Raw genomic sequence first — 26227 nt, forward strand, 5'->3', positions numbered from 1 at the left:
CTTTTCTCAATCTTTCTTTGTTTGTGAGTTGGGTAAGAGAGGAAAAACGGTGACTAGCTGATGATGACAAGGGTGGGGTTTTCACTTAAAAGCTCTAAACTAGGTTATCCTGTAACAACAAAAGAACACCAGGGTGGAGCCATCTCTACACAACTCACCACTAAAATATGAGCAACAGTTTGTCCCTTCCTTCTCTTCATATCCATGTCACGACAGATGAGGTAAACCTCTTCATTTTTTTAAATGCCAGAGCGCAGGACCAAGATCTTGACTGCCACAGTTTGTTCATCATGTTTTGCAAAAAGAAAATATCTCTTGAAAGAGCATATTGGTAAATGAATATGTGATTGAATATGACTTGATATATATCATTGATAGGATTGTGAGTATACATGACAAACACACAAATACAGAGCACATTGTGATCAATCGATTCTTTTTATTTGCTGATAAAGAAGGGATTCAGACAGTCGCAGAAACAGTCACCTGACCATTATTTGAAGACGGAGTGAATATATAAAGATTTAGATTTGTTGAAACCTGTAATCAAATGTGTAACTGAAGTTGATTAATTAAGAAACTCTTGCTGAGTTTCTTGTCTTCGCACCCTTTTTCACCTGCAACTTTCTCTGACAGATATCAACCCCGAAAATACACTACAAAAGAGAGAGAGAGAGAGAGAGAGAGAGAGAGAGAGAGAGAGAGAGAGAGAGAGAGAGAGAGAGAAGAAAAACAACAGTAAGTATTTTAAGTATTTTAATTTATTTTTTTTTAAGTGTTTCATATTATTGACTCACTTTGATATGGTGGGGTGCACACTTGCCCACACCGTTTTTTGCAGCACTTCCAGTCTCTGGGGCATTCAAAGTCATTCGAGCATTGACGCTGACGTGGACACCACACGTTTTCATAATGGTTAAAGCGCGGGCATTGTCCCGGTTTGACTGAAATTAAAGAAATAGAAGAAAAATGTTCAAAGACAATATTATGATTTGCTTCTTTTTCAAAAAGTGATGAAACATCGTCTGTTGAAGTCAGAACATTTCACCAACAAGTTGACAGCTGTCCTACTGATGACATGTTAAGTGGAAATGAGTTGAAAAGTGACAAAAAGCGACCAACAACCTTGACTTCAGGCATGGTAAAAAAAAAAAAAAAAAAAAAAAAAAACTGGAATCAAACAGTAACGTCAGAGAGATTAGGAATTTTGAAGTTACAGAACATAGTAAAAACAGTGTTTGAAGATTTGCTACAGTTTGAGAGCAGTGCTCAGAATAGCAACCATAATTTTATTACAAACGACAACATATCTTCCAAATGGGAAAATTTGGGTCCCAAAAGGAAAATCTAGGAAACCACTGGTCTACAGCAGTGCTAATTTTATAAAATTCATCTGAACAATAGTAACACTAAAACTTTATTGGGATTTCTTATTTATTACTTTGCCACACACACACACACACACACACACACACACACACACACACACACACACACACACAAAGTGCATGGTCCATGCTGCCAGGTGTACATTTTCATTTATATCTACATTTTCACAAATAGTACATTTCCATGATACATACAAAAAGATGCAATAATTGACCTTTAGTTTAAGTGCCATGTGTAAGTTTTAGGAGTATTTAAGCAGCCTCTACTAACTAATTGAAGAATATGAATTATCCTCTCGGATTGTCAATTTTGATTTGTGAATTCTGAAAATAGCCAATAAGTGTATAAAATAAGATGTGCATCTGATCACATCTGATGATGTTGTGATTTCATTCATATCTCACCTGGCAGAGCGCACATAGATATACATCCTCTCCTGCAGCACTTCTCAGCTCCCGGACAGTCACAGTCATTATAGCATTCACGCCACTTTTCATTTGGCCTCAGTTGTTCATTCCTGTCATACTTAGGGCACGCTCCATCCTTGACTGACGACAAAGATTAATCAACATTGTAAAACAGTGATTGATTGTTTCCCTCAAAATCAAGGCCAGAATTAAAAAAAAACAACAAGTACAGAACACTCTGCACAGTGTATCTGTTGACCTTGAATTTCCCTTCAATATAATGTCAGCTGATGTCCTTCACAGCAGTGTCTGAAAATTAAAAGAAAAACATACAAAAAAAGAAACTACAAAAACCCATCCCAGTTTTGGAGTTGTAAAATTGAGTTTAACATATGAACACCAGGCTCATTTGAGAGTCTTGTGTGATGTGACTGTTTGATGTTATTTCCAATTGTTTGAGTGACGGGAATACTTTGGAAAGTTTTACTTGGAAGCAGTGGTTTTCAAGGGGATCATTTTCAGATAACTGGTAAACAATGGTGGCAGAGTGGTTAGTGGTCTTGCCTCATAGAAAAAGGTCATTGGTTCCAATACCATTGTGTGGGGAGTTTGCATGTTCTCACCCCATGTATGGGGTTTCTCTGTTAATTATATGAAGTATTTCATAATTTTAAACAACCAGTAAATATTACACTGTGTTTATTTCAGATCATAGAATTATAAATAAAACTCAATAAATCAATTTTTTTATTGTACTTCAACAAAATAAGTTTATATAACTCTATTCTCCAGGCTTTATTTTAAATACAAAGGCAAATCTACAAACAAAACCTTGTAAGACAAGCAATCAAAAAAGCAAACAACAAAACCTTCTGAGGTTAGTTATTTCTTGGAGAATGAATGTATTAAATCTGGGATCATAAATATTAGTGTACATTGGAAAAATAATGGTGATTTTATTCAAATCTCACCTCCGAGTGGTTTGACACACCGCGGTCCACAATTATCCCTGCAGCATTTATGACTCCAGGGACAGTCATAGTCAGAAAGGCACTCAGGTCTCACATTGAGAGGACAAACTCTCCTTCTCAAATGATACATCGGGCACTTTCCAGGCTTGACTGAAAACCCAATGAACACAACGAGTATGAAGGTAAACACAACTGGGATTTCTGATTCTTCAAGATAATTACTCTTTGCTTCATGAATGTACCAAATAATATTAATGATAAAAACAGCACTAAATAACATCTTACAAGAACTATGTAGAGTAATGTGATGTCATTTTCATCTTACCTTTCTCTGCTGACATGCACACACGAGCACATCCGTTATCGCAGCATTTCTCATGCTCCTTGCATTGACTATCATGGGAGCAACTAGGAAAAATAACTGCAGGACATATGCGCGGATTGCCACAATAGGTTGGACGAGGGCACGCACCAGGGTGATCTGAAAGGAAGGAGAAATCATCATGTTCCTAAAGCTAAAAAAAAAAACAGACAAAAAGTGGCTACATGCCATGTTTACACAATGACAACAGTGAACACAGCAATTCAAATTAAAGTGTCTTCAGTTTAACTACACGTCTGCAACATATACAAAAAAGAAAAATACACTCAATTGCTTTCATCTTGCAAAAGGTATTTGAGACTTGATTTTGACCGTACCTTGAATCACCGACGTGCACACACGAGCACGTCGCAGCATTTCTCATGTATCTTGCATTGACTGTCACCGGAGCAAGTGGGAAAAATAACTGCGGGACATATGCGCGGGAAGCCAGTGAAGGTCGGACGAGGGCACACACCAGGGTGAACTGAAAGGAAGGAGAAATCATCATGTTCCAGCAGCTAGGAAAAAAAAGACAAAAATTGGCTACATGCCATGTTAACACAATGACAACAGAGAAACAGTGAACACAGCAATTCAAATAAGTGTCCTTAATTTCGCCATATGTCTGCAACATACACAAAAAAACCCCCAAAACAACAACAACAAAAGCACTCAATTGCTTTCATCTTGCAAAAGGTATTTGAGACTTGATTTCGACCGTACCTTGAATCACCGGCGTGCACACAGGAGCACATCCATTATCGCAGCATTTCTCATGTTTCTTGCATTGACTGTCATGGCTGCAAATGGCAAACCTAGCTGTGGCACAGAAGTCTTTATTTTTGGCGAACTCTGGACGAGGGCACACACCAGGACGATCTTAAAGGAAAGAGAAATCATCATGTTCCAAAAGCTGGGAAATAAAATAGATAAAAACTGGCTGCATGCCATGTTTACACAATGACAACAGTGAAACAGTGAACACAACAATTCAAATCAGCGTCTTTAATTTAAAGCTAGGGTAGACGATGTTGTCCAAAAGCACTTTTTGTCATACTGAGTGAAATGTTCCTTGCCCCCTGGGAGAAGTCAATACATTATGTGTACAGAAAAAGGTGCGGAAATAATCTGATAACTGTAGCGGCCAAAGGACAGTAAAAACTGCGACCAATTGGAAGGCGCGGACCGCTCTTAAGAAACCAATAAAATCCCTTCGCCGTTCTACCAGCCCCCCTGCGCGTACATTTCAATGGCGTGCACTGGCCCTGGTTCAGTGCACGCGCACGTTGCCAAGGCGGTCTGGGTGCTCGCGGCTCGCGTGAAAAATAGAACGGAGCGGGCGCGCTGCGCTCCTATGCTCATTGTGTGCGGGCAGTCAGAAAGGTTAATAACATTGGAGGCGATCACCAACTCCGTGCGCGCTGCGCTTCGCGTCCAGTGCGTTCGCTCCCAACGGGAGCTCCCCCAATGGGGTGGGAGCTGGGCGGAGCCTTGGGGAGATGCTACATTCGAATACATGCTAGTTTTCCAAGATCGCCGACCCTAGCTTTAACAATGTGTCTTCAACATACAAGTACACCAAAAAAAAAAAAAAAAAAAAAAAAAACCCAACAACAACAACACTCAATTGCATCTTGCAAAAGGTATTTGAGACTTGATTTCGACCGTACCTTGAATCACCGGCGTGCACACAGGAGCACATCCATTATCGCAGCATTGCTCATTTTCTTTGCACATACTTTGATCTTTGCAAGCGAGAAACGTAGCTCTGGCACAGAAGTCTGGATTGTTGGCATACTGAGGAGGAGGGCAGCCAGAATGTTGATCTGAAAGGAAAGAGAAATCATCATGAAAAAAGGACAACCCATCCATCCATCTATCAATTTTCTGCTACTTGTCCTTTTCAGGGTCGCGGGGGGCAAGAGCCAATCCAAGCTACTTTTGGCAAGGACGGGGTACACCCTGGACAGTTAGCCAGTCTGTCACAGGCCTAAAAAGCAACCCATAAAAGGCTAAACACATTCATGCACTTTAGGCATCACCAATAAGATTCAGCCAAGATACAACAAAGTTAAAGCCAAGTAGAACACTGTGATTCAAACTGAGAGCGGAGAGCCTCTGACCTTCTTCCATGTTCCCATATTAATTTTGGTTATATGTGTTGCTGCCATTAAATCTAATTTTGGGCAAATATAGACAACAACTTAATACTTAATACTATACACACACAGAAAATTGTTACAGAGTGTAACACAAACTTACCTATAACTGGCTGTGCAACTGAGCACCCAATTGTACCCAGAATCAGGATCAGCGCGCAGACCGCAGGCAGACGTCCAGCCATGTCTCCACTTCCTGCACTCAAGAATGCAACTGCTGTTTGGGCAATAATCTGTGGATACATTTATACTGTTGTAGAGCAGTTCAGTGAGAGGATTGGTCCACTCCTCCTATTGTATACACTCTGATTCATAAATGAGTATACTCAAACCTATCATTTTCTTTATTGTTTTTTTTTTTTTTTTTTTTTTTTTTTTTTTTAATGTGGGTGAAGTTCTGATCAGAAACCATAATTATGTCATCCAGACTTCACTCACTCATCAGAGTACATATAATGCTTTCTCCACCCTTCAACATGTTTCTGCATGTGATCATTTCAGCAGCATGGGTGAAACAATAAAACACAAACTCATTAGCATGCACTGCCTTCTCTTCTGAATTCCAGGGCTTTTCCGAAATGACACTTCCTTCACTTGATGGTCATCTTGACCCAATTACTCTGATGATGTATCCAGGTCACTTTGACAGAGGCGTTTGAGATGGAGCACTGATTTGGGAAACTGATTTGTAGCTATCATCATATAATCAATTATAATCTAATGATTTTGTATTTTACTTTTTCTCAAGAAAACTCAATAAAACCACCCTACAGTGGCCATTATCAGCACTAAAACTTTATCATAATTTAAAATGCCAGATCATGCATATCCAGGAGCCAACCTCTGTTCATAAAACATAATGTGGAAGTGCAAAAAAGCTGTAATACCAGGGAAATTCTAGCAGGGAGCAATGATGTTAATTTATAAAAGAGCCCGGATCTCATTGGAACCCATTCAAAGTTGCAGATTTTCAATGAGCATATAAAGCGCCTGGTTTCAGAACATGTTTTAATTTCTATCACTAGTTTCAACAACCGTGCTGGCTTGACCGGACTCTGATTTTCACATAAATCATCTGTTGATTTTATTTTATGAGTTGAAGTTTTGCATAAATCGCCCTATCACAGCACCTCCTCTGTCCACGTGGCAGGCTGGACCAATCACATTTACATCCAGTTTCAAACATGGAGACATCCTGCTGAACTCACTGAAATCTTCAAAACAGGATTTTGGAGCAATAAGGGTGACGTCGAAAGCTCTAACCATTTTATTTACTTTCAATGGTTAAAATGAAATACAAGGGTCATTTGTAAATCACATTGGGTTCAACATTTATTTTCGTCCCATTTTCATAAGTTTATTTGCGATTAGCTATGGGAACGTACGGCTGATCCGAAACTACATGAAAAACTGGCCATAGCACTGGACAACCTGCCCTTGTCTAAGGCGGTGGAGATGGGGTTCCAGCTGGAGTTGGCTGCGTATTTAGCATTGCGGCTGGCGGCTGCGAACCCGGCTTCGTCACACTGTGCTTCGCTGTCACTGACTGTGGCCCTGGCTGCTCAGCTTCCAGGGCGCACTTACCCTCCCGACGAGTTCGAGGTTAACGTCACGGGTCACCGGGATCAGTCAGCCCGCTGACCCTGTGGGAACTGCGGCTCATCCTCTCACCCCACACATGCACCAATCTGCCCAGCCACAGGACAGAGGTGCCAACGCTGTGGGAAACTCAACCGCTTCGTCAAAGTATGCCGCTCAGTGTTCACAGCTACAAGAGCCCAGCGCCGCTCATCTCGCTCGTCCAGTCTGACAACCATTCACTCCGTGGGCTCCGCCTCCAAGTGTTTCACCTGGTGCACGGTGGAGCTGGATGGTGTGTGTTTATCCCTGCTTCTGGACACAGCTTCCTCCAGGTCCCTTGAGTCCACAGTCGACCGGCTCTTTCCCAAACACACCATTAAAGCAGGAGCGGAGGAGTTTTATGGGTACGGTCAATCTAAAATCAACATGATAGGCACTGCCACCTTTTCTGTGAGTTATGGGTCGAGAGTCCTCCCAGCTTTCATGTTCCAGGTGTCTCGCCATGGTGCCAAACTCCTGGGGTTTCACCTCTTCTGTGCCTTGTGATTCTCCATCTTTGACAACCTCGCTGCCACCGTCCTGACAGTGACAACACCAGCAGCATTAGCCATCACTTTTCACCGGGCTTGGCTGCCACACCACCTTCAACTACCAGCAGCTCATTGACCCAGCTGTGAACCCTGTCATCCAGCCTATGCACAGACTACCCCTCATCCTGCATAATGATGTCCTGGCCGAGCTGCAGAAATTGCTGGATGCTGGCATCATTGAACGGGTCAATGTGTTGGCCTGGATATCCAATCTGGTGCATGATAGCTAAAAAGAAGACAGGCCTGTCTTCAACCATGCCTGTGTTGATCTCAGGTAGGTGAACAAAGCTGTGTCCCCAGATAAATACCTGCTACCCACAGTGGAGGACCTCTCTGCACAGTTCCACCGCTGAACAATCTTAAATCTTCTCGAAGCTAGACCTTCACCAGGGCTACCTGCAGGATCCTCTACACCCTGGCAGCCACAACCTTACCACCTTTATGACCCACAGGGGGGTTTCCGCTACACCTGCATGCCCTTTGAACTCAGCTCTTCTCCTGGCTGCTTCCAGAAAATTGTGGCCACCATCTCCGCAGGCATTCTTGGTATGGTCATTTACCTGCGTGACATTGTGGTGCATGGAGCAACAACCACCCTGCATGATGACTTCCTCTCCAGGGTACTGGACGTGCTCGCAGGTGACAGCCTCACACTGAACAGAGAAAAGTGCATCTTCGCAGCTGCTGTCATCGAGTTCGTGAAGTTCCACCTGACTGACGAAAGTCTGGGTCCGCTACATTCTAATGCTGAAGTCATCCTGCACCTGCCTGATCCCTCCTGTCCTGCGCAGCTGTCTTCACTCCTGGGGATCACTGCTAACTACCTGCACTTCCTTCCCCTCTACTCTAAGACCACTGCACCTCTGCTTTCTCTCCTTAAACAGGACGTCCCCTGGGCCTAGTCTGGTGCATACTCTGCTGCAGTCCACCAGCTCAAGTCACTTGTCAACGCACCTGTGATGCCTCTAACACTGTGGTCGGTGCAGTCCTGTCTCAATGACACCAAGGGCTAGAATGCCCGGTGGTGTTCGCTTTTCGGCGCTCATTCCAACTGAGCAGAAGTATTCTGTGGGTCAAAGGGAGGCAGTGGCCTGGGGTGTGAGCGGTGGCACATATACCTCTATGGCAGGCACTTCATACTGCGGACCAACCACCAGGCTCTCACAGCTCTCCTGGCCTCAAATGGATCGGGTCACAAACCGCTGAACCTTTGTCACTGTTCCAAGAGGCTGCAGGCATACAACTTCTTGACACAGTTTACGCCGGGCAGAGAAAATGTGGTGGCAGACATCCTCTGTAGTGCCACACCCAGCTCTTTCTCACTGTCAGTTGTATATCTATTTTCTAGTTGCATGTGCATGTGTACATGTTCATTATATTATTTTGATGGTCCTTTTCGATCTTCCCCTTCTGTCATTTTTTTTCTCTGTCTTTTTATCCTAATCAAATTTTTTCTTTAAATAGTTTTGTGGTACTATATTATTATTACCGTTGTTGTCAGAGACAATATTCCAATGTTCTACTGTTCTGTTAAAAAAGAAGAAGGCAGACAATATGTGTAATATCCTTGTTGTCCTCTATTGTATTGCCGCTTAAAAAGATTTAAAAAAAAAAAAAAAAAAAAGAACTGTGCTGTACCACCCGCAGGCCAATGGTAGCGTGGACTGATTTAATTAGACCCAAAACAATGGGCTCAGAGCGCACATGGCAGACATCCTCCCATTTTCAACTTCACTGCAGAGCACATTACTGCACTACCAAGCGACACCCCATTCTAAAACTGGCAGCTCACCAGCCTTTCTGCTGCTGGGGCTTGAGCCACAGCTCCCACTGGACTGCCTGTGATGCCCTGTGAGAGACGTCCCAGCAGTGACAGCTTCAATGGGTGACAGAGTGGCACATCAACAACGAAGCATTAAAAAAAAAAAAAAAAAAACATTGTGTAAAACATCCAACACTTACCGTGTTGGATGGGGTCCAAGTCTAGTGACCCACTCGCTCCCACAAGTTGCTCTCCTTCTGCTCTCCACTGCTCTAGATCACTGCACAGCTGAGACCGGCCACCTTTTGCCTGACCGATGGTTCACGCTAGTCGCCTCTGACGGGCGGCGCCACTATCACTGACTGATCGGCTGATGACTCGGATCCCCTCAACACCGATGAGGTCTGATACCCTCCAAGTGCACAGGTGCAGACTCCAGTGAGGCAACTCTGTGAGTTGGTTGTGCCACCTGCCAGGGCCCGCCTGAGGCCCTCATACCTCAAAGACTAGGTCACTGACTTTTAAACTCTAGCTAAGTTACATAGCTTGTGACGTGGCAGAATAATCCACAGGGCTATGAAGGTAACCCGGTAGTCTTCCGGTTTGTCTAGTCAGGTTGGCTCTTTGACCTGAATGTTGATTATGCACCATATTGCTGTTACACTTCATGGGATTGTTCTGACTGGCTGAATGGCTTCTTTTCTCTAAGTTTTTCCCTTCAAGTTCAGCAAAATTATGCTATTAAGTATGAACTGACAGAATCTTCTGCTGTCTCCTGTGAACATACACAGAACAAAAAGTCCAGGTCGGAGTTATTTTCACTCTGGGTCACACAATTATCATTAAAATTTGCCGCTATCTTTAAAAACTCAAAATTCAAGTCAACCCAAGGCATCATCAGTTTCTTTCATTAGCCTAAAACAAGCAGTTTCCCCCTTCATCCTGTGCATCGTCAACTCTTTCTCTCGCTCTCCATTCTAAATAATCTGCTGCAACTGGGTACAGGTCTTCCAAATGTACAAAATGTATCTCATGTTTTATATCAAACAGATATTGACCCTTGATATGCAAATAAGGAAACTCATCCAACACATTACGCATTAACTCAAAAGGATGCATCTATTTTCCAATCTGTAACCAACTAGTCAAGTCATGTCAAGGCTCAATGCGGGAACAAAAACAGTGATCTTCATCAATTTGTACTTCATGTCTTTGCTGCATGAAGAAAGAAAAGCAAAAGCAGCTCCATTGAAATAGATAGGTGAAGATTAGCTTCTCGATAAAAGAAGCCAGGGTGAGGCTTCAAACTTCCCAAGTCTCCTTTAAACCTATAATCCCTCGAATGGGTGACAAAAACAAAATTTGTTCCTGTGCAAATCAGCAGAAAAAAATATATAAATTTGAACGTGCAGGTTAAATAATGTGAAAAACCTGTCATGAAGCAAATTGACCTGTTTCTCTGATTGAGTAAGAGAGAGCCAGTTGAGCAGGTTGTGTTGCATTTCCTCGCCTGTTGGGTGTGTGTGAAGGTGAATGGGGCAACAAGGTACGAGTCTTTATGTTGATCAAATAGATCAGAGAAAAGATGATCATCCACAATAACTAATACTGTTCAGTTAGGTTGTAACCATACTTCTATCTCTCACACTGATAGTAAATATTGATGTGTGTGTAAGAAAAACAAAAAGACTCACTCACTAAATTGATGTTGAGGTCAACCTCTTCATTGTTTTAAATGCTCAAACACAACACCAAGATCTAGACTGCCACAGTTTGTTAAACATGTTTTGGAAAAAAATCAACAATAATAAGAAAATATCTCTTGATAGAGCATATTAGCAATAATATCTCCATGAATATGACTTGATATATATCATTGATAGGATTGTGAACATACATGACAAACACAAACACAGAGCACGTTGTCATCAATCGATTCTTTTTATTTGCTGAAGAAGAGATTTAGACAGTCGCAGAAACAGTCACCAAACCAAACCTGTAATCAAACGTGTACTGAAGTTGATTAAGTAAGAAACCCAGAAAGTACACCCAAGGGTGAAGAACTCAGTGTGGTTGAAGATTGTTGAATCAGCAGGGCTCACTGCAGGAACGGCAGCCAGTTGTCTTGCTGAATTTATTAGAAACCTTTTTCACCTCCATCTTTTTTTGATATCAACCCCGATAATACACTGAGAGAGAGAGAGAGAGAGAGAGAGAGAGAGAGAGAGAGAGAGAAGAAAAACAAGTACGTGAATTTTTTTTTTTTTTTTTTTTTTTGGAGTGTTTCAAATTAATGACTCACTTTGAAATGGTGGGGTGCACACTGGTCCACACTGGCTTTTGCAGCACTTCCCGTCTTTAGGGCAATCGAAGTCATTAGAGCATGGACGCTGAAGTGGACACCGCTTACTCTGATGATGCTGAGAGGGGGGGCATTGTCCCGGTTTGGCTGAAAAGAAGTGAAATTAAATAAAAATGTGCAAAATTACAAGACAATGTTATGATTTGCTGCTTTTTCAAAAAGTGATGAAGCATCTTCTGTTGAAGTCAGAACATTTCACCAACAAATTTACAGCTGTCCTACTGAAAACATGTTAAATGGCAATGAGTTTAAAAGTGACAAAAAAGGGACCAACAAAACTTGACTTCAAGGATGGTTAAAAAAAAAAAATGGACACACAGTAACGCCGGAGAAACTAGGAATGTTGAAATTGCAGGATGTAGTAAAAACAGTGTTTGAAGATTTGCTACAGTTTGAGAATCGTGCTCAGAATAGCAATCATAATTTTATCACACACTGGAAATTGAATTGAATTGAAAGTCCTTGTCCCACAGGGGGAAATTGCAGTGCTCCAGCAGCAATATAACAAACAGAAAAGAAATAATAGCTCGAATAGCAATGTTACAACTTAAACGCCAACCATACATAGAAAAATTTAAAACAAGCTAAATTTAAATTTAAGACAGACACATATGTAAAATATAATGGAGAGATGTGAGAACACAAAAAGATATATACACAGGGAATTGCACAGAGACAAATTAAAATCACTTCCAATTGAGAAATTCTGAGTCCCTCAAGGATAAAGCTTGGCACCAGTGGTCTAGAGCAGTGATAATTTTACATAATTCATCAGAAGAATGGTAAAACTATAATTTAATTTTAACTCTAATTTAATTGGGATTATTTACTGTATTTATCACTCAGCATGGTTCATGCTGCCAGGTGTAAATTTTCATTGACCGTTACATTTTCACAAGCAGTACATTTCTATGATACTTACAAAATGATGCAATGATTGACCTTTATCCATGTAAGATTTAGGAACATTTCAGTATCTTCCATGAACTAACTGAAGAATATGAATTATACTCTCAGATTGCCAGTTTTGGTTTGTGAATAATATAAGTGGTGTATAAGTGCATAAAATAAGACTTGCATCTAATCATGATAAGAAAGTCTCACTTTAAGATCAAGGAAATATAACAGTTCCTACTGTTGGTAATTATAGTAGTTTTATACTTATTTAAAAAACAAAAATAACAAAAGCTCTCCTAATTAAATAAAACTGAGCTACAGCGGAAACATGTGAACTAATATGTTGTGATTTCATTCATATCTCACCTGGCAGAGCGCACAAAGATATACAGCCTCTCCTGCAGCACTTCTCAGCTCCAGGACAGTCACAGTCATTATAGCATTCACGCCATGTTTCATTTAACCTCAGTTGTTCATTCCCGTCATACTTAGGGCACGCTCCATCCTTGACTGATGACAAAGATGAATCAACATTGTAAAACAGTGATTGTAGATTTTGATTGGTACCTTCAAAATCAAGGCCAGAATAAAGAAACCAACATTTACAGGGAAAAAAAGTCAGTCTTGACAGTGTGTCTACTGACTGTTAATTTCCCTTCAATATAGTGTCAGCTGCTGTATTTTACAGCAGTTTATTGCCTGACAAAATGGAACCGAATTTCTCATGTAAGGAGTGAAACATTTAAACCTGCACTAAAACTAGAAGGGAGAGCAAATAACTTCACACACAAAGCCATATTTGTGAAATGAATTTCATATTTTAACAGTTTCCAAAGTGTTTTAATGGTGCTGGTTGCCACGCAAAACTGATCAGACCGTCCATGGGAGCAGTTTAGGCTTCGGTGTATTGCTCAAGGACATTCACATATTTGAACACAAGATTGTTGATTAAACTTGCAACCAGCAACAGATGGCCTGCTCCACCAGAGCAGCCAGGGCTGTGACAATCTGTGGTCATTTGTGATCTTCAAGACAATTTTTTTATTAGACATAGCCTACAACTAAAAATTGCCCATTTACCCCACTCTCTTTTCCTGAAGTGTGTCCGAAAATTAAAAAGAAAACATACAAAAAGTGAAAGCTACAAAAAGGCCTTCTCAGTTTTGGAGTTATAAAATCTAGTTTACCATAAAAACACCAGGCTCATTTGGGAGTCTTGTGTGATGTGACTGACGTTGTACATCGGAGAAATATGGCGAATTTATTAAAATCTTACCTCCGAGTGGTTTGATACACCGAAGTCCACAATTATCCTTGCAGCATTTATGACTCCAGGGACAGTCATAGTCAGAACGGCACTGAGGTTTCAAATTGACATGGCAAACTCTCCTTGTCAACTGATGCATTGGGCACTTTCCAGGCTTGACTGAAAACCCATTGAACACAACAGGTACGAAGGTAAATACAACAATTGAGATTTCTGATCCTTCTTGCTGTGTAATAGACTGTTTAAATAACCTTTAAGCTTATTTTAGATGACAACAGTAAAACACTGAACTTCAGGTTAATTATTTTATACTTCATGAATGTGCCAAATAATAATGATAAAAAACAGCCCTCAATTACATCTTTCAAGAAGTGTGTTGAATAATGTGGCATCATTTCCATCTTACCATTTTCTGCTGACATGCATACACGAGCACATCCATTATCGCAGCATTTCTCATGCTTCCTGCATTGACTATCATGGGAGCAACTAGGAAAAAGAACTCTAGGACATATGCGTGGATTGCCACAATAGGTTGGACGAGGGCACACACCAGGGTGATCTGGAAGGAAGGAGAAATCATCATGCTCCAATAGCTGGGAAAAAAAGACAACCTGTCACAGGCCTGAGCTGAAGCTAACAATGTTGCCAAGTAGAAGACAGTCGGTGTGATAAGCTGAGGGAAGGAAGCATATGCGCCCATACACAACAGACACACGACCGCAAGGCCAACAAGGCGTAACTGAAGCAACATTCAGGAGAGGGAATGGCTGTACAATGGTTCCCCCTTCCTCTTGCCCTCTCACTAGTAGCGCCATGCAATGGAAGCGGGGGGGCGCAACCACCTCATACACTCATAGGCAGGATCAGTGTCAGATCAGTGTCAAGAGGCCGAGGCGAGGGTGGAACGCATTCTCCGCCTGCAAAGGCTACAGACTGATGCCCCTTTCCCACTGCAACTCGCGGGTCGACCCGTGTCTGCGACCCGCTAACGATCGGCTTTTTAGACTCCTTTCCCACTGCCTGCAGACCCGCGTCTCACCGCCTGCTGGCGAGCCGTGTCGCTGCGTTTTCCCGCGCTGATGGTGTCCCACGTTGATGACATCATCAGTGCGAGGGAGAACCATGAAAGTAAACAATGCAGCGGAACACAGTCCCCGTTACCTGTAGACCAGGGATGGGCAACTGGCGGCCCGCACCCTCCTTCCGTACGGCCCCCCCATTCATTTTTGAAAAAGAAAAAAATGTGCGTTTTGCTGCACACATTGAGTTGCAATTACATAGTTTGGCCACCAGATGGCATGCCCTCCACGCCTCCAGCCACCACCAGCTGACGTCACACACCCGGCCTCAATGCACACTGGGTAGTCACTGCCATGTTGGAGTGAAAACAAACATTCAGGCGTATGACGCTCTTTCACTATTGTAGAGGATTATGTGGCCAATTTTGGATGGGAAATGACCATGAATAGCTTTGAGATTTGGCGAAGAAGTGTGTGAGAAACATGTAGTCTGAGGGGCTGGCTGTGAAATGTGATGATCGGTTTTCGGTTTGTTTTGCCGCTGATGGGAGCTGGTCAGCTCAGAAAATATTCTGCCTGGTGTCATCTTAAAGTGTAGATTTTGTAGTTACATATGATAACCAATATGTTGCGGTGGAGCAAACGGATCTTACTTTGTGTTGCATTGTGTGTCTGAAGGTGCGGGTGAGGGGGGGCATGTCGAATTGTTGCATCTGGATTTTAAAGTTGTTATAAAACAAACACTCGATGGTCAAAGTGCAGCTGGAGCATTCAGCTAGTGAGATTAAGGCTTTTTGTTTGAGACACAATTGAAAGAAATCATCCTCACAGCATTTTAGTCACTTTATACACTCGTTGAAGTGGAGCAGACGGCTGTTGGATCCGGTATGGGGTCCGGGTTAAATGACTTCCGTGATTAACAAGTCCATTTTGGCCTGGAGTTTAACACTGACATGTAAGTTAGTAGATCTACGCACTAAATGTCCGTGTACTCCAGGTCGCGGAGTTCTTGAGTCTCAGCTGTGCATTGCTGGAACAGGCGGCTGGCATGGCGTTCCCCGAAGGGGAACATTACATGCGTTCAGCAGTCTGGCAGTCAGAAGGGATGAAATAGAAAGTATTTGAGTTTTCAGTCTTACCTTGAAACACCGACGTGCACACACGAGCACATCCATTATAGCAGCATTTCTCATGTTTCTTGCATTGACTGTCATGGGCGCAAATGGCAAACCTAGCTGTGGCACAGAAGTCTTTATTTTTGGCGTACTGGGGACGAGGGCACACACCAGGACGATCTGAAAGGAAGCAGAAATCATCATGTTCCAAGAGCTGGGTGGGAAAAAAAGACAAAAAGTGGCTACATGCCAAGTTTGCACAATGACAACAGTGAAAAAGTAAACATAACAATTCAAATCAAAGTGTCTTTAATTTAACCAGACATCTGCAACATATCCAAAAAATGAAAAAACAAAACAAAAAACAAAACACTCAATTGCATTTTATCTTGCAAGAGGTATTTGAGACTTCATCTCGATAGTACCTTGAATCACCGGCGTGCACACACGAGCACATCCATTAGAGCAGCATTTCTCATGTCTCTTGCATTGACTGTCATCGGAGCAAGTAGCAAACCTAGCTGTGGCACAGAACTCTGGATTTTTGGCGTACTGTGGACGAGGGCACACACCAGGGTGATCTGAAAGGAAGGAGAAATCATCACGTTCCAAGAGCTGGGAAATAAAATACACAGAAAGTGGCTGCATGCCATGTTTACACAATGACAACAGTGAAACAGTGAACATAATGATTCAAATCAAAGTGTCTTCAATTTAACCACACATCTGCAACATATACAAAAAAGAAAAAAACACTCAATTGCTTTCATCTTGCCAAAGGTATTTGAGACTTGATTTCGACAGTACCTTGAATCACCGGCGTGCACACTCGAGCACATCCATTATAGCAGCATTTCTCATGTCTCTTGCATTGACTGTCATGGCCGCAAATGGCAAACCTAGCTCTGGCACAGAACTCTGGATTTTTGGCGTACTGTGGACGAGGGCACACACCAGGGTGATCTGAAACGAAGGACAATCAATTGTCATGTTACAAATGCTAGGAAAAAAACAGAGCAAAAGTGGCGACATGCCAAATTTACACAATGGCAACAGTGAAGCAGTGGACACAGAAATTTAAATCAGAGTGTGTTTAATTTATCCATATGTCTGCAACATATCCAAAAAAGAAAAATACACTGATTTGCCTTCATCTTGCAAAAGGTATTTGAGATTTCATTTTGATAGTACCTTGAATCACTGACGTGCACACTCGAGCACATCCATTAGAGCAGCATTTCTCATGGTTCTTGCATTGACTGTCATGGCCGCAAATGGCAAACCTAGCTGTGGCACAGAACTCTGGATTTTTGGCGTACTGTGGACGAGGGCACACACCAGGGTGATCTGAAAGGAAGGAGAAATCATCACGTTCCAAGAGCTGGGAAATAAAATACACAAAAAGTGGCCGCATGCCCAACTTACACATTGACAACAGTGAAACAGTGAACACAGCAATTCAAATCAAAGTGTCTTTAATTTAACCACACGTCTGCAACATATCCAAAAAAGAAAAAAAAAACACTCAATTGCTTTCATCTTGCAAAAGGTATTTGAGACTTGATTTTGATAGTACCTTGAATCACAGACGTGCACACACGAGCACATCCATTATCGCAGCATTTCTCATGTCTCTTGCATTGACTGTCACCGGAGCAAGTGGGAAAAATAACTGCGGGACATATGCGCGGGAAGCCAGTGAAGGTCGGGCGAGGGCACACACCAGGGTGATCTGAAAGGAAGGAGAAATCATCATGTTCCAGCAGCTGGGAAAAAAAAAAGACAAAAATTGGCTACATGCCATGTTTACACAATGAAAACAGTGAAATGGTGAACATAGCAATTCAAATCAGAGTGAAGGAGAAGTCATCATGTTCCAAGAGCTGGCAAAAAAGGATTTGAGACTTGAGTTTGATCGTACCTTGAATCACCGGTGTGCACACACGAGCACATCCATTGAAGCAGCATCGCTCATGTTCCCTGCACGTACTTTGGTCTTTGCAGATGAGAAACGTGGCTCTGGCACAGAAGTCTGGATTGTTGGCATACCGAGGAGCAGGGCAGCCAAAATAGAAATCTGAAAGGAAAGAAATTCATTATGAAAAATAGTACCCCCAAAAAAAGGCTAAACACATTAATGCATCACCAACAAGATTCAGCCAAGATACAACAAAACGTGACATAAACTCACCTATAACTGGTTGTGCATCTGAGCAGCCAATTGCACCCAGAATCAGGATCAACGCGCAGACCGCAGGCAGACGTCCAGCCATGTCTTCACTTCCTGCCCAAGAATGCAACTGCTGTTTCGGCAATAATCTGTGGCTATATATATATATACTGTTCCAGAGCAGTTCGGTCAAAGGATTGGTCCACTCCTCCTATTGTATACCCTTTGATTAATAGATGAGTATCATTCTCTTTATTGCTGGGTGTTTTTGTCATGTGGGTGAAGTTCTGATAAGAAAACATAATTTTGCAATCAAGACTCCACTCACTCAAATAACAGAGTACATATAATGCTTTCTCCACCTTTCAACATGTTTTTACATGTGATCATTTCAGCAGCATGGGTGAAACAATAAAACACAAGCTTATTAACATCAATTGCCTTGTCTTCTGAATTCCACGGCTTTTCTGAAATAACACTTCCTTCACTTCATGGTCATCTTGACCCAATTACTCTGATCTTCAGTGATGTATCCAGGTCACTTTGACAGAGACGTTCAAGATGGAGCAGTGATTTGGGAAACCGATTTGTAGTCATCATATAATCAGGTATAATCTAATGATTTTGTATTTTACATTTTCTCAAGAAAACTTTATAAAACTACACCACACTGGTCACTATCAGCACTAAAATTATGTTATAGTTTAAAATGCCAGATCATGCATATCACAGGCTTTTCAATCGACTTCACTCAAGTATGTTATCGTAGTCACATGGGAACTTATGATAAATTCAGTCTTTATTGATTATGTTTAGATAAGTGTCTTCTTTTTCAAAAATGTAATCATTGTGGGTGATTAAGGTTTTTTTTTCAGCATTTGATCTTGATGACCAGCTGACGCATGGAAGGGCAATGTTTTAATTAAATTAAACTTTAATTGCTGCTGTCTTGAAATCACTCACAAAACAAAAGACCAGGTTGCAGCCATCGTCTAACTGCAAATTACCTAAAAAAGCTTTGACATTGATGGAAACATGTAGTTTCTTTACCCAGGCCTTCACTCACACACCAGCTCTGCCTTCAGTTCCAATAAATTCCAATGGAGAATGCTACGTGCATCACTTATGCCATGATAGCTCAATCTCTGTCCAAAGTCCAAGGACATTCCCCTCTGAAATTTTATCTGTTGAACAATGCAATGACTTCCCTTGTTGTTCCTGACTGTCAAACAGCCGACCTCTTGCATTATAACTGCAATACATGTTCCATCGTGGAAAATCTTCACTAGTCTGGCATGTGTTCACCAACTAGGCTATTTGGCTCTAATTGACATTGTTGAGAAATTAGTGAAACATTCAGACTTAAAATGTTATGCATAGCTATGAAGAGTGGCAGTGACAGTCGCAGGAACATTGTTGTTAAAAACAATTTTAATCCTTTATTTTTTATTTTGCTCATTGAGTGAAGTGACCAGACATTTTGGGGTCACAAGGTACACAAGCATTGATACAGGCCTACAGCGTAAGTAGGGTGTATTTGGATGCTGGCTTTAGGTTTATAAGCAATTAATTATTTGGTTATTTATTCTGACATTTGTGTTGGGTTTCAGTAGTTTTCTTTGTGTAATCAGTGGGATTCAATGTGCATAACTTGTGAAACTCAAAACACTTACCATTTGTACTTCATTTTAATTTGCTGGTGTTCTTTGTAATAAAGTTAGGGTTCTTTTTTAAAAGTAACCTTATGTCTGGTGCTAAGTGAAACCAGTAATTTCACTGTTATTTCCCGTGTTTAGTGCTATATTTAAAGGTGCCTGTTCAACCCAAAGGATATGAAGGTTGAGTTTGATTAAAACATTTCAGTAGGAGAGGACGCTGTTAACAAACACAGAGCCCACTCAAATAATAGCAGTATACAGGGGCTACATTTGTTTTACGTTACTCTGTGGCACAGGTGTTTGAAGACGGCTCCGCGTTTGCTTTTTTTCTTCCTTGAAATGTTTGTTTCTTAGCAATGAATTGCTGTCACACATGGTGCAACAGTATTCAGGATCCATGATTAAGGTGGTGGGCGGAGGAGCGGTGGGTTAATGAGACCAGCCTCGTGGTGACGGCGTCACAGTAGGTGAATCAAAATCTCTCATTTTGGGGTGGCAGGGCCGAAAGTTTCAACTGAAGTCCAACATTGACAAATAAGGAAAAGTGTGATTTGTAGATGATAACTCTTTTAAATTAAAAAAAAAAAAAAAAAACTTTTTAGGTAATATTAGCAAGGAGGGCAGACCCAGACACAGACACAGCTGGCATGACAGTTCATAAAGCAGCTTGCTTGATTTCATGCAGAGAATGCATGAAAGCAATGTATGTTGCCGTTATAGCAGCACACTTTGAGCAGCGTGTTAATCCTGGATTAGGAAGATTGTAAATTGTAGGGGAACTCAGAAAGAGCTTTGAGATAGGTGTTTAGAATATAAAATGTCTCCAGGACTGGGGGATGAGACCAGGGTTTCTTCTTCTGCTGGGTCATCTTTAGCAGGAGGTGTATTTCTGTGATTCACGGTGATGACAGCGTTGTCATCAGGAGTTTGGTGTCTGGGTGAGTGTGCATGTGTGTTCATGATGACATGATCAGGAAGCAAGGTGAGGTTTTACTGTTATATTAATAAGCAAGGGCTTTCTTTCTTGAGAGCAAGTGACCCTTTAGGGTCCTCACTTTGACCTCCAAACAGTTTTTAAGTAACCTTCTGCTCTGAACCAGAACAGGCATGTCTGGCCTTCTTAAATGTTGACTGACCACACAACTCCTCGACTGCATGAACACAGAGATATAATCAATACAAATCCATGTATAAAATAACATTGGCAATAATGCATTTATCAATGATTGAAGTGTGTCATCTAGTGTGTCTGTCCTATCTTCTTCTCTTTCTGTCCCCTCACCCCAACCGGAATAGCAGAAAGCCGCCACCTCTGAGCCTGGTTCTGCAAAGGTTTCTTCCTGTTAAAAGGGAGTTTTTCCTTTCCACAGTTGCTTATGCTTGCTCATGTGGATCTGTTGGGTTTGCTCTGTAAAATTGTCTAGAAATGACTATGTCGTAGTTGGCACTTTATAAATAAAGCTGAATTGAATTGAATTGAAATCAAACAGTAACTTGTCATTTAGAACAGTGTTATATATTTTGACAGTAATCTTCTTACAGGTTCTTACAACACATTTTATCAAAGAACCATTCAAAATAAAACCTCTAATAGAAGTGATAAGAACCAAATGTGATCAGAGTAAAAACACAACAGGGATTAATTTTCTCTGTTGCAGATGGGATCACATTCCAAATTCACCCTGTGCAAAACAACTACTTTTCTGTCAAGTTAGGGTGTCAGAAAAGCAACCATCAAATTTTAAACACTAAATCCCTTCTGAAAGCTACAAAAAAAAAAAAAAACAACAACCAGCACTGGAGCCTGACACAACTAGATGAGCCAGTCTGACCCATGAATACATCACGGTCCAGCCCATCAAAGACCTTAGAAAAATAAACACAAAAAGAGACACGGTGTCTGTTTGCTGTTCTGGGCCGTACAAATATAATTGACTTGGTAAATGGACTGAATGTACTGTGTGATTTTCAAAAACTTGACTGATTCTGCGGCTGACCGGTCGATTCATAGAGCAGTGTTTCATGGCGTTTATGCTGTGTTTTTGCATTATGTTGTTCTGCCACTCGCGTCTTGTTTCTGAGTAGGCAGCACACAGTATCGCTGTGGTCTCCGATCTTACACCGGGAAAAAAACGCCACGGCAGACCCGCCAGCGCTAGCACTAGCTAGCCTCCCGCTAACGCTACGACCACGGATTCTACTTTCTTCAAGGATCATTCTCCTCATAGATACTCGATGACTTCTCTGGGTACCACTTCTACTGATCCTCCTCCTCCTGCGGGACTTCGTCCCCACGAACGGGTTTAATTTCCCTGACGGCCAGCGGATCATCTACTCCAGGGATCTCATGCTGCAGCCAGGACTCAACCCTCCACCCGCCACCATCACAGACTCAGTTCCTGAGGAAATACTCAGCCACTCATCTCACTGCAAGTACAAGGTAACCAGAAGAGGCAAGAAAAAGAATGGAGTAAGAGCCAGATTGAAGCGGGAGTCATGGAAACAGCGGCCGCTCCCCTCCATTATCCCAGCCAATGTGCGCTTGTTTCGTAACGAGCTGGACGAGCTACAAGCTAACATCAGCCACCTGAATGAATGCAGGATGGCCTCGATTCTAGCTTTTATGGCGATGTGGTTAAATAACACCAACTGTAACAGCCTGCTGCATATCGATGGCTTTGCCCCCCCTCTGAGGCTGGACGGGGACAGAGCTTACCGGTAAACAACATGGCGGTGGTGTCTGTCTGTATGTCAACACACGTTGGTGCTCCACCGTTGTTGTGAGGGAGAAACTGTGCACCACAGACATTGACCTCTTGGCTGTCTCGCTTTGCCCTCACTATCTACCTCGAGAGTTTCCACAGCTTTGTGTCATTCTGGTGTACATTCATCCCAAAGCTAATGCTGCCGCTGCCACTGAACATATCATGAACTCACTGGACAATCTGGAATGCATCTCCCCTGATTCCCTAAAGTTTATCAACCACTGCTCCCCGTGGAAAGCCCTCAAAGGCTTTCAGCAGTATATAACATGCACCACACGCCTGGGGAAGATGCTTGACAGATGCAGCGGGTCAGTTTCGGGTGCATACAGGTTTGCTGCTGCTGTTTGCTGGTTCTCCCCAAGGCTGTGTCTCCGCTTCTCTTCAGGATCAGGATCAGGATCAGGATAGCTTTATTGTCATCGCAGCAAGTTACCGAAGTTACAAGTGCAACGAAATTACATGGGTTTTTAAGACGGCCAGGCAGCCAATTACGGTGCTCCATCTTGAAAAGAAAAACAGAGTTGAAGGAACTCAGACAGAAATGGGGAGGGGGGGTGTAAAAAAAAAAAAAGATACATCAATTCAGATCGCGATTCCGAAGGGAGTCGTGATTAGAAGTGAGAGACCAAAAAAAATCCAACCTGCACACAGACGTAGCAAAAAACACGAGACAAATTGCTATCAGACTAGCGGATCAGTGGTTGATGCCCCCATCGGCGCAACATGCCATCACCATTTGTTGTCAGCAGAAGAGAGGGGAGGAGACGTTGAGAGTGTGTGTGTGTGTGTGTGTGTGTGGGGGGGGGGGGGGGGGGGGGGGGGGGGGGGGGGGTGCGAGTGTGTGCTCTATTAGTTCATCAGTCCGTTGTATGTGTGTGTGGTTGGCCCGTCCTCTCCGCGCTCCAGCTGGTGACCATCGTTGCCATGGGGATGTCCTCCAAAGAAGCAGTCCAAAAAGGGGAGGGTGTTTTGTCGGGACAGTAGTGGAAGAGATAGTGAGCGACCTCGTGTCCTTATCTTCTTCCGGGAGATTGTTTGAATTCCAAGGGGCGCCAGATTCAGTCCGAATGTTTCTTGGTATCTTGTTTTGGTCGGAAGGAGCCGTTGTGACCTTCCTGTTATCGCTGGTTCTCAACCATTTCAGACCAAAGCTGAGTTGTACCCTCCCATGGTCGAATCCATCTTGCGACTCATATTGTCTATAGTCCCAGCAAAATTGTCCATCCTTCGAAAGAGTTCGCAAACTCGGTCAGCCTCAGCTTTTACCTGTTGATTTGAAAAGACCGTCCACCCTTGGACGTCTTTTGAGGTGGCGGTTTTCTTAATCCTCCAGAGGATCAGACCACAGCCCAGGCCAATCAGCAGCAGACCGATCATCATAAATCCGAAAATGTAAACATCTTCTGCATCCTCGACGCTCAGATTTGCCAGACATTTGATGGCTCTCCAGCTTCCGCGGGACTCCATCAAATACCCAGCATGCTGAGTTCCGTCAGGGCAGACAGGCTCCCCCGCACCTGCACTTCTTTGTGAGAAAATCGTATCAATTGCGTTGAGAGACCAGCTGATCAATTCCATGATTGATATGTTTGATTCTTCGAAGAAAATCAAGACAGGCGGTTGCTCCAGTCCAACAGACGAGACAGAGAGCTGCAGCAGAGACAGTAGGGAGGGAGAGAAGCAAGCAGGAGCGATAGGAAAAGTGTCTGCCTCCTCCAAGTGCCAGCGAAGAAAGCCCTCCTCTACATCCTCTACATGGGTGACTGCAGATCCACACAGCCAAATGACACCCAACCCCCCCCCCCCCCCCCCCCCCCCCCCCCCCCCCCCGCCCTTCATACAATCGGATAAAACGAGTCTCCAAATGCAGCTCCCGGGATGAATTTCAACCCCACCCGACCCTGGCTGGGATACAAATGGATTCTTCAGAAGCCATCAAACGACCTGCATCCACTCAAAGCCCACAAAAAGAAAAAAAGGACTTTATCAGCGTTATCTCGGGAGTCAAAAAAAAAAAAAAGACCGAAGTTGGGCAGGCACCCGAATAAATATTGGATATGCGTTTGATTCATGGAGGGAACTTCAGCTGCATTTGGGAATGAAAACGGATGCTGACAAAAATCACATAATATGCACTGTGGTCTTGCAGTAAACCACGACGTAGTAAACAGCATCAGCATCCCTGGTGCAGTGCTGTGAAGACATTCTGAAGTGTTTGTGCACGCTCCCGTGCCGCCTTGGCTGGTGGCTGCAGTTACCCGCAGCGCCTATCGCGGCAGCACTGAGGTAAATTTTGTAAAGTTGCCTTAAGTCCCTTTAAATAGAACTGTAGGGGCGGTGGCTTGGAAAAGGTATTCATACCACTTGAACTGTTTCAGATTTTGTCACATTACAGCCACACAATGCTAATATGTTTTACTGAGATATTGCAGCATAAGTGTGAAGTGGAGGAAAATAATACAACCCCCCCCTTTTTTTTTTTTTTTTTCCAAAACGTAACGTTCAAAGTCAACTTAATTCATTGTAAGCGTCTTTGTTTTGGTATCCTTTCATTACCTGAGAAGAAGCGGTCATCAGTTACCCCTATTCTTTCTACAAATGTTCATAACATTACATTTTCATTACATGTTCATGCATTAACTCAACATAAAACATCTACTTTCTAATCTATAACCAACTAGTCAATGCTCATGTGGAAATGACATACTGATTAAAAAAAAAGTTGTTTTTTTTTATTTTTAAGAAAAACATTTATGACCCATTTTAAAAGTAATTTTTTTTAAACACTTTTAAGTAAATATCGTCTGTTCCCATCAAAAACAGTGAAAGACAAATTCTGGTTCACCTCATCACTAAAATAAACTCAACCTGAATATGCAGGTTAACTAACTAGAAAAATCAGCCATAGCGCCCCCCTTAAAGGCACTAAGTGGTGCAAACCGTGTGCTGTGCTGAGTCATAATGAAATGATATCGTTGACATTAACATTGTTCATGAAACATCTTTTTGCTTTAGGTGACATTGTTTTCATAGTGCTTCCTCATGAGTAAACACGTTCTTCACCTTTATCTGATTAACTGTATTTATTGATGTGATTGTGAATATCCATGACAAACACAGAGCACGTTTTGATGCAGTTGATTCTTTTTATTTGCTGACAAAGAAGAGATTCAGACAGTCGGAGCAACAGTGACCAGACCATTATTTGACAAAGGATTAAGTAAGTCCAGAAAATGCCTCCAAAGATATATTCCGGTCAAAGATTGTTGAATCAGCAGGGCTCACTGCAGGAATGTTGGTCAGTTGTCTTGCTGAATTTCTTTTCTTGTCAACCCCTCTCACCTTTATCTTTCTATTGCAGACATCAACCATGCCAGTGATCTTCAAAAAAGAAATGAAAAAACAAAACTTGCAATTATTAAAAGGCCTGAAATGAAAACAGAAAAAGAGTTTTTTAAAAAATCGTTGAAAGTGTTTCAAGTTAATAACTCACGTGCATGTGGTTTGGTGCACACATATCCACATGGACCGTTGCAGCACTTGCGACCTCTGCGGCAGTCGCTGTCATGAGAGCATGGACGACGTCTCCTGCCACACGGAAAACCCAGATCCACCGTTCTGACAGGGCATCGTCCTGGTTTGGCTGAATTGAGAGAAATAGAATAAAAATGTACAAAGTTATGAGACAATCTGATAATTTGCTACCCATTCAAATTGAAGCATCTTTTCTGGAAATCAAAACGTTTCA

General features: G+C 42.3%; 1 protein-coding gene across 1 annotated transcript; it reads right to left on the reverse strand.

The window, feature by feature from the left end:
* Positions 1 to 429: 429 nt before the first annotated feature.
* LOC115408735 (balbiani ring protein 3-like) lies at positions 430 to 18159 on the reverse strand. The gene is made up of 11 exons (XM_030119642.1): positions 18078 to 18159; positions 17877 to 17963; positions 17078 to 17233; positions 16694 to 16849; positions 16312 to 16467; positions 15911 to 16066; positions 3093 to 3248; positions 2768 to 2917; positions 1794 to 1937; positions 798 to 944; positions 430 to 656 (listed from the first exon to the last, which is right to left on the reverse strand). Exons 1-11 carry the CDS (start codon positions 18157 to 18159, stop codon positions 640 to 642), a joined length of 1407 nt encoding a protein of 468 aa, XP_029975502.1. The 3' UTR covers positions 430 to 639.
* Positions 18160 to 26227: the final 8068 nt, after the last annotated feature.

The sequence above is a fragment of the Salarias fasciatus genome, chromosome 20, assembly GCF_902148845.1.
Source record: "Salarias fasciatus chromosome 20, fSalaFa1.1, whole genome shotgun sequence".
Taxonomy (NCBI): Eukaryota; Metazoa; Chordata; class Actinopteri; order Blenniiformes; family Blenniidae; genus Salarias; species Salarias fasciatus.